The sequence below is a fragment of the Ascidiella aspersa genome, chromosome 7, assembly GCF_963924565.1.
Source record: "Ascidiella aspersa chromosome 7, kaAscAspe10.2, whole genome shotgun sequence".
NCBI classification, from domain to species: domain Eukaryota; kingdom Metazoa; phylum Chordata; class Ascidiacea; order Phlebobranchia; family Ascidiidae; genus Ascidiella; species Ascidiella aspersa.
In genome coordinates this window covers 30,500,400-30,508,594 of record NC_139453.1, presented here as the reverse complement: position 1 = coordinate 30,508,594, position 8,195 = coordinate 30,500,400, and the positions used below count along the sequence as shown (strand labels likewise).

The following is an 8,195-nucleotide window of genomic DNA, read 5'->3' as shown; positions in this document are numbered from 1 at the left end:
AACATACCAAATCACTACGTAAGTTCATGTGCTGAAAATTTATAATCACGTCGGGTTCATCAATAAGGCGTTTGCAGGCTTTATTCCAGGTGCGCCAATCAAAAAGACCAAACTAGAACCGGCGAGAAACGACATACATAACGTTTCGATTTATCCGGGTCGGTGTAGTGTCCTTACATTTTATCTAACTATTTTTGTTAAAGCGGGATGCCAAAAAACGATTGCAGCAATCACACCGTAAATATAGCAGAATTTTACTCTTTTTGAAGCGCAACGTACTCTCAGGGCAAGTCCACTGGGGCTTTGAGTGAACTGTTGGTTTAACTATTTTAAGCGAGATGTTTTGGCGAGTTTGTGCGATATGAAGTGATGCCGCTTTTCAAAACAGGCAAATCTTGACAAGCAAAATCTTTCGCGTTTTTCAAGTCCACTTTTTTGGCCTGTCTGGCTAAAAATAATTCTTTTTTAACCTCTAAGGGTCATTCGTGCAACTCGCTTCGTTTGCTACCTCCCACTTTTTATTTTTTACGAACAGGACGACAAACCAATCACTTAAACATACTACCTTCATAATTTGTCACAAATTGTTGTTGTAAAGAAATGATGTCGACCTGTCGTTTAAATAAACATTATTATTAGACTCCCAGGCAATTGGATGGAATAACTAAGTATTTATAGTTTCCCATTGACCGACTGCTTTATGCAGATTAGGGCGGTTGGTGTTGATTTTTTTTCACCACCACCAAGAATGGACTACCGCACTGAGGGCATGGTCACATTAAATATGACACCAGGCTTGCAACAGGGGGACTCGACCTTTTTGCGCAAATCTATAATGTTTTTGCAATACTGCCGTTGTATTATGTGTCGTCACATCTTTTCACAACATATTTGTTAAGATTAGATCGATATTAAAAACCAAAGTGTCGAGCACGAGCAATTTGTTGTGTGCCCAATGCGATAGCCTCCTGAATTTACAGTTTAGTGCCAATTCAACCAATTAAACTCAATTTTTTTTCGCGCTTTGCGCAGCCAACAATACACTTTACTATTTTCAAGTTGTCCCGCGGACATTTAATTGAAAAACACAAATAACAATGTTAGCAAACCGTTTCGAGCAGCAACCGACTGAGAGTTAACGCAATACTCAAAAAGCAAAAACTGACTTTTAAGTAGTAGAACTACACTAATGTATAGCAAACGTGATCTTAGCTACATCGTTTGTGACGTAACAGTGCATTACAATTAAAGGTGTAGCATGCCTGTGACTGCTGTGGTACTGCTCATAAATGCGAAAATAACAAATAATTACAATATTTATAAATTTGGAGAGGGGCATGACCCTTACAAACAGGAACTAAATCTGAACGACCAAATAGCAACTTCTTTACATTATTTTATTTCCCATGATAGTGTTTACTGTCATACTGTTTCCCATTTTAGTTCCGTATTTTTGAATACAAGTGCGATAAGGCAACCCTATATGAGTTTTAAGATTGAAATTCCCGTTTAGGTAACCATATGCTTTACTAAAACTCAACAACATAGGTATAAATTATTTTGTTTACGTAAACGGCTGAAATATAAAAGTACAAAATAAAGAATAAACCAAGTACAGAAGTTAGTAAACCGAAAATCAGTTTGTTTGAATGTTATACCATAAATATATTTCGCTGCTAAAATCATTGTCAGTATTTTAATTGGAATGAATCTGTACAAGATATGCACGATGCCGTTCATGTATCTGCCTTTTGAAACATGAACTAGGACGGCAACATGCTGTTGTGCACAAAAAGTATTTTTTATTTTCAGATACACCGTCGGGCTTCTCGTGTGAGTTAAAAACTAATGATTTTTGTTAAAGTGGTATTCCAAAACCGATTGCAGTACTCCACCGTAAAAATAGCAGTATTTTACTCTTTTGTGGGGCATAGGACTCTCAGTGGTAAAGAAATGGTGTCGACATTGTCGTTTAAATAAACATTCTTATTAGACTCCCACCCACTTGGGCGAGAGAATAGCGAAGTGTTCATAGTTTCCATTGACAACTGCTCTGTTCAGCGTAAAGCTCATAGTTGCCAGGTTGAAGCTCGTAGTTTCAAGCACCAGCGTGGAGCTCGTATTGAACTTCTGGTGTGGATGTTTTGCATCCACCACCACCAGGAATCGACTACCGTACTAAGGGCATGGTTACATCTGTAAAGATGTTTTGGCGAGTTTGTGCGATATGAAGTGATGCCGCTTTTCAAAACAGGCAAATCTTGAAAAAAAAAATTTTAAAAGTAATCCTGCTCGCTTTTTTCATGTCCACTTTTTTGGCCTGTCTGGCTAAAAATAATTCTTTTTTAACTTCTAAGGGTCATTCGTGCAACTCGCTTCGTTTGCTACCTCCCACTTTTTATTTTTTACGAACAGGACGACAAACCAATCACTTAAACATACTACCTTCATAATTTGTCACAAATTGTTGTTGTAAATAAATGATGTCGACCTGTCGTTTAAATAAACATTATTATTAGACTCCCAGGCAATTGGATGACAAAATAACTAAGTATTTATAGTTTCCCATTGACCGACTGCTTTATGCAGATTAGGGAGGTTGGTGTTGATTTTTTTTACCACCACCAGGAATGGACTACCGCACTGAGGGCATGGTCACATTAAATATGACTCCAGGCTTGCAACAGGGGGACTCGACCTTTTTGCGCAAATCTATAATGTTTTTGCAACACTGCCGTTGTATTATGTGTCGTCACATCTTTTCACAACATATTTGTTAAGATAAGATCGATATTAAAAACCAAAGTGTCGAGCACGAGCAATTTGTTGTGTGCCCAATGCGATAGCCTCCTGAATTTACAGTTTAGTGCCAATTCAACCAATTAAACTCAATTTTTTTTTCGCGCTTTGCGCAGCCAACAATACACTTTACTATTTTCAAGTTGTCTCGCGGACATTTAATTGAAAAACACAAATAACAATGTTAGCAAACCGTTTCGAGCAGCAACCGACTGAGAGTTAACGCAATACTCAAAAAATATTGAAAGAGCAAAACCTGTCTAAAAGTAGTAAAACTATACATTAATTGATAGCAAACGTAATATTAGCTACATCGTTTGTGGCGTAACAGTGCATTACAATTAAAGGTGTAGCATGCCTGTGACTGTTGTGGTACTGCTCATAAATGCGAAAATAACAAATAATTAAGAGTACAATATTTATAAATTTGGAGAGGGGCATGACCCTTACAAACAGGAACTAAATCTGAACGACCAAACAGCAACTTCTTTACATTATTTTATTTCCCATGATAGTGTATACTGTCATACTGTTTCCCATTTTAGTTCCGTATTTTTGTATACAAGTGCGATAAGGCAACCCAATGTGAGTTTTAAGATTGCAGTTCCCGTTTAGGTAACCATATGCTTTACTAAAACTCAACAACATAGGTATAAATTATTTTGTTTACGTAAACGGCTGAAATATAAAAGTACAAAATAAAGAATAAACCAAGTACAGAAGTTAGTAAACCGAAAATCAGTTTGTTTGAATGTTATACCATAAATATATTTCGCTGCTAAAATCATTGTCAGTATTTTAATTGGAATGAATCTGTACAAGATATGCACGATGCCGTTCATGTATCTGCCTTTTGAAACATGAACTAGGACGGCAGCATGCTGCTGTGCACAAATGTATTAAAATTATATTTAGACAAAAGTATTTTTTATTTTCAGATATTTCAGTCTCCTTCCTCCCAAGTGAGTTAAAAACTAATGATTTTTGTTAAAGTGGTATTCCAAAACCGATTGCAGTACTCCACCGTAAATATAGCAGTATTTTACTCTTTTGGGGGGCATAGGACTCTCAGTGGTAAAGAAATGGTGTCGACATTGTCGTTTAAATAAACATTCTTATTAGACTCCCACCCACTTGGGCGAGAGAATAAAGTGTTTATAGTTTCCATTGACAACTGCTCTGTTCAGGACAGGGCTTGTATTGAATTTCCTGGCGTGGATGATTTGCGTCCACCACCACCACCAGTAATCGACTACCGCACTAAGGGCATGGTTACATCTGTAAAGAACCAGAATCCTCACAAAACCTGCTACGCGTTTGCAGCGGTAAGTGGAAATAAAACAATGTTACAGTCAATTGAAACTTTCACATTTGGAACAAATACACCTGCTTTGAAACAATAACATGAAAGTTTTAACGAGCTGTAACAACATAAAGTAGTGGAAGTTCTTTATAGCGCAACAATCAGCAATTGTACCTAGTGTGTAAACGCGAAATTAATGTGATCTTATTTGACGACTTGAGGAAAGACCAGTGAGTGATGTGCCTTAAGTCTTAACTAGTGACTGAAAACAACAGTCCCAGCAAATGCAATTCATATTCTTTTAGGTCGGTGTTCTTGAAGCTCAACACGCAAAAGTAAATAAGAAACTTGTGGATCTGAGCGTTCAGCAGCTTATTGATTGCTCTGACAATATTCCGGGGGACGGATATGTGAAAAATTGCTTCGAATATGCAAAGAGAGGATTGGCTACCCAGCACAACTACCCGTACAAAGGAGAGGTATACGGAAACTGTCTGATACTTTATCAGTCGAATTTTGAGTAAACGTTCTACCAAAACGTTTAAAATACCGGTAAAACGAGATTTTGCAGAATTTACAAAAATAGGAAACAAAATGGTATTTTTTAGAAAGAATCGTGTCAAAAAGACAAGCCTATTGAGGTTACAGTGAAGGATCATTGGAAAATTGACGATGAACCTCAGTTGAGGACGATCGTTAAATACTTTGGTCCAGTTGCTGTGGGTATCAATATCCCCGAAGACTTTCAATTGCTGAAAAATGCTAGAGGTAGTCTCACATTAATTGGTATCTAAAACATAATATTTTAAAGTTTTACAGCTTAGTGTGGTTCACAAAAGCCTATTAAACGATACCTTGAATTAGGCAACTTCTAGTTGTAATATAACATTATTTTTCAGAGGCAGATGTGTACAACAATGATTGCCCTAACACAAAAAACTGGCATTATGTGCTGGTTGTTGGATACGGAACCACAGAAAGTGGGGTAAAATACTGGATCATCAAAAACAGGTGGACTAGAAAACGATGCTAAACTAGTTATTAGCCAAGCAATGAAATATTATAAAACCTATTTTATCAGCAAAAACATGTTTACAGTAAAACAACTAGTCTGTGGTGAGGTTCGAACTTACTACCTCCGGTAATACCAGTGTTACATGATACGTAAACTGTTATCGTCAAAGCGAAAAGCGACTTCATAAAGGGCTAGATCAGTGGTTCTCAAACTGGGGTTTCTCGGACCGCGAAGTACCTAACAAAAAATCAACACGGCGCTCCTGAAGAAAATAATTGTTTGAGCAATAAAATTTTCAGGCAACTCACTTTTCCAAACCAAGCTGAATATTATCATTAGTTGTTTCATGTGGTTAAAAAATAAACATAATAAACCATTAGGAAATATAAACTGATCCTGTGTAGTTTAGTTGGTAGAGCGACGGTCCAGGTATACGGGAGGTCGTGAGTTCGAACCTCACCACAGGCTTGTTGTTTTTCAGCCTGGCTTGCATCATTAATCGATTCCATAAATCTGCGATGGCTTACGGTGTGATAAATAATAACATGATATTTTAGGGATTAATGCCAGTTGTACATATTTCCACAGTTGGGGAGTGGATTGGGGAGACGAAGGTTACATGAAGATGAAAAGAGGAGTCAACCTTCGTGAAATTGGAAACCATGGCTGTTACGCAAGTGTGCAAGAAACAACTAACACTTAGTTGTTTCGGGCGATGTTAAATTTTAAGGAAAAAGAGCAACAAACATTTATCATCGATTTCACTTACTGCAAAGTCAGTTTCCTCGTGTTTAAACATTATGTATATATCCATGCACATATTTATACTTCAACTGACTGTTTGTTTTTCAAATTGCCACTATTTGGCGAATTTGTTTTTGTTATGAATGAATTTGCATTCTTCTCCGAAGACTTAAAAAACGCAAAAAACAACTTATTCACAAACTTTTACCCTTGCACGATCTTACTTGGCTGTTTAGTCATTTGTATGTATTAAAAATTCATGGTTTTCCAATTTCAATCGTAGATCACTTACAACTATAGGTCTACTAATTGGCAACAATATGCGTGTGGAATATTTAACAGGTTGAATATATTTTTGATTGTAATCTACATTTTTATTTTTTACGTGTCCCAACCCATTCACTGAATGTGGTGTATTACATTATTACACGGTTGCGGATTTTTTTCTAAAACATTCGAGAAGGATTTTAAAGATGATTTATAAAAGCAGATATAATTTAAAATCATTTCCTACAATTATAGAAACTAATGATGGCTATTCATAAGGCGTAATATATCTGTCTGTAAACATTTTAAGAAATGATTTTATGTTTTATACCTGTTTCTATAAGCAGTCTTATAACCATCTGATACGAACGCAATAATCTTTCTTTTACATTTTATTATCTGCGGGAAATTCCTTACATTCAAAAGTGATTTAGCTTAAAATTTGAGAAGGTTGTTTGCCCAAAGTCAACATGGTTTGAAAAACAGAAAATTCAAGACATTTTCAGATTAAATGAACAACACAAAGGGAAACATTTTCGTGTTTAACATTAGTTGTATGTATTATTGTACAAAAGCATCATGGTTTCCAAATACATTAACAAAATAAGTTTAAACGTCATGGTGATTATTTAACTTCAAAATTATAGTTTTTGACGAACCAGTCACTCGATTTAAACTAGCGTTTTAAACCTTAAATCAGCGAAATGAAACATTTAAGAGTTTCTAACAGCGACCAAACGTTATGTAATGATTAACCTCAGTAGAAATACTTTGTTATTTGGTGACCTAACCTCTTACCAATATTGCGGTTCAATTCGCCAAATCACAAATAGAAGTATTTTTAGAAAAATAAGAACACAAATAAATATGCCAGAAAACCGATTCGAGCAGCAACTGACTGAGTTTTAACGCAAAACTCAAAAACCATTAAAAGAGAACAATCTGTCTAAAAGTAATAAAACTACATTAGTGTAACAAATGAATAAAAATCCTGGATACGCCTATGGTTTTGTTTTTGTTGAAAGTAGAGAAAACGAAAAGTGGAAAGAACGATTTTGTGTTGGTCGTTATAATCTGGAAATATGTTTTGACCAGGCGCAGCACACACCTTGAAACTACTAACTTTACAAAGTTTAGTGACTTTATATAAGCTTGTGTTACCAGTCGTAATTTAATCTAAAAACAGCCAATTCATCCTGAATAAGACCACTTGAAAAGTTTGCTGAAACGTTCGAGATAAAATATAATTAATAGAGGATCTGTTTTATTTTTTATTTAGTTACTATAGTTGAAAACTACCATTTATTCTGGTAACTTAATTTGTCTGATTGAAAATACTGCAGTTCAAGGGTGGCTAAAACGGCATGCGGCTCTTGACCAAGTTTTTTTTTTTTTTTTTTTTTTTTTTTCAATTTTCAACGAATGCCCCGAGTCTCATTCTAAATTAAATATTTGTCTATTTAACCGAATATAGGTAATCTTTTTCACGTTGGCGCTTTGTGAAAGTGAGCAATAAGTAGAGTGATATTCTTTCCATGTGTGGATTTGGCTCTTTGCGGTTAACCAAGTAAGGAATGCGGCTCTTGTTGTCTGACTGGTTGGCCACCCCTGCTACAGTTGATCACAGAACTTGTGTCAAAACCACGTTAATTTTGTATCAGATCGGCAGCGATCCACCAAATATCGTACAACTACCGATACTACCACCTGGATCGGGCATCAGTTCCGATAATATCGAACTTCTTAGTATTTAAGCAACACACTAGTCTGCAACTTACTTTTGTCTGCAAAGAGCGAAGATATCTTTCCACACTTGATTTCTCAGCATTCCATCTTCATACACCGAAATAATCCGTTTGTGTAAGGAATCTGAAATTTTATCTGTGATTTAATAACTCCAGGTTCACTTTATTCATTATTCATAATCAAGGCGCCCTCGCGGTAAAACCTTTTTACAACAACGACTAAAAAAATGTTTTTTTTTGTAACCGCAAACAATCAACATAATGGTTAAGACTTAAGAGTATTGTTTTATTGCTGCGTCTCTTTGGGATCCCAACAAAGTTT

The 8,195-nt window shown here is 35.9% G+C and overlaps 1 protein-coding gene across 1 annotated transcript; it reads left to right on the top strand.

Annotated features, from left to right (window-relative positions):
* Positions 1-4,037: 4,037 nt before the first annotated feature.
* LOC146138928 (cathepsin L-like) lies at positions 4,038-6,640 on the top strand. Its single transcript, XM_083394247.1, has 5 exons — positions 4,038-4,124; positions 4,408-4,581; positions 4,711-4,870; positions 5,002-5,113; positions 5,706-6,640. The coding sequence occupies exons 1-5, from the start codon at positions 4,068-4,070 to the stop codon at positions 5,818-5,820; spliced, it is 618 nt and encodes a 205-aa protein (XP_083250373.1). The 5' UTR covers positions 4,038-4,067; the 3' UTR covers positions 5,821-6,640.
* The last annotated feature ends 1,555 nt before the right edge of the window (positions 6,641-8,195 follow it).

Coding starts and splice junctions, on each gene's coding strand:
- LOC146138928 (XM_083394247.1), top strand. CDS start 4,068: ATGGTTACATCTGTAAAGAACCAGAATCCTCACAAAACCTGCTACGCG. Junction 4,125..4,407: donor CCTGCTACGCGTTTGCAGCG/GTAAGTGGAAAT, acceptor ATATTCTTTTAG/GTCGGTGTTCTTGAAGCTCA. Junction 4,582..4,710: donor ACTACCCGTACAAAGGAGAG/GTATACGGAAAC, acceptor GGTATTTTTTAG/AAAGAATCGTGTCAAAAAGA.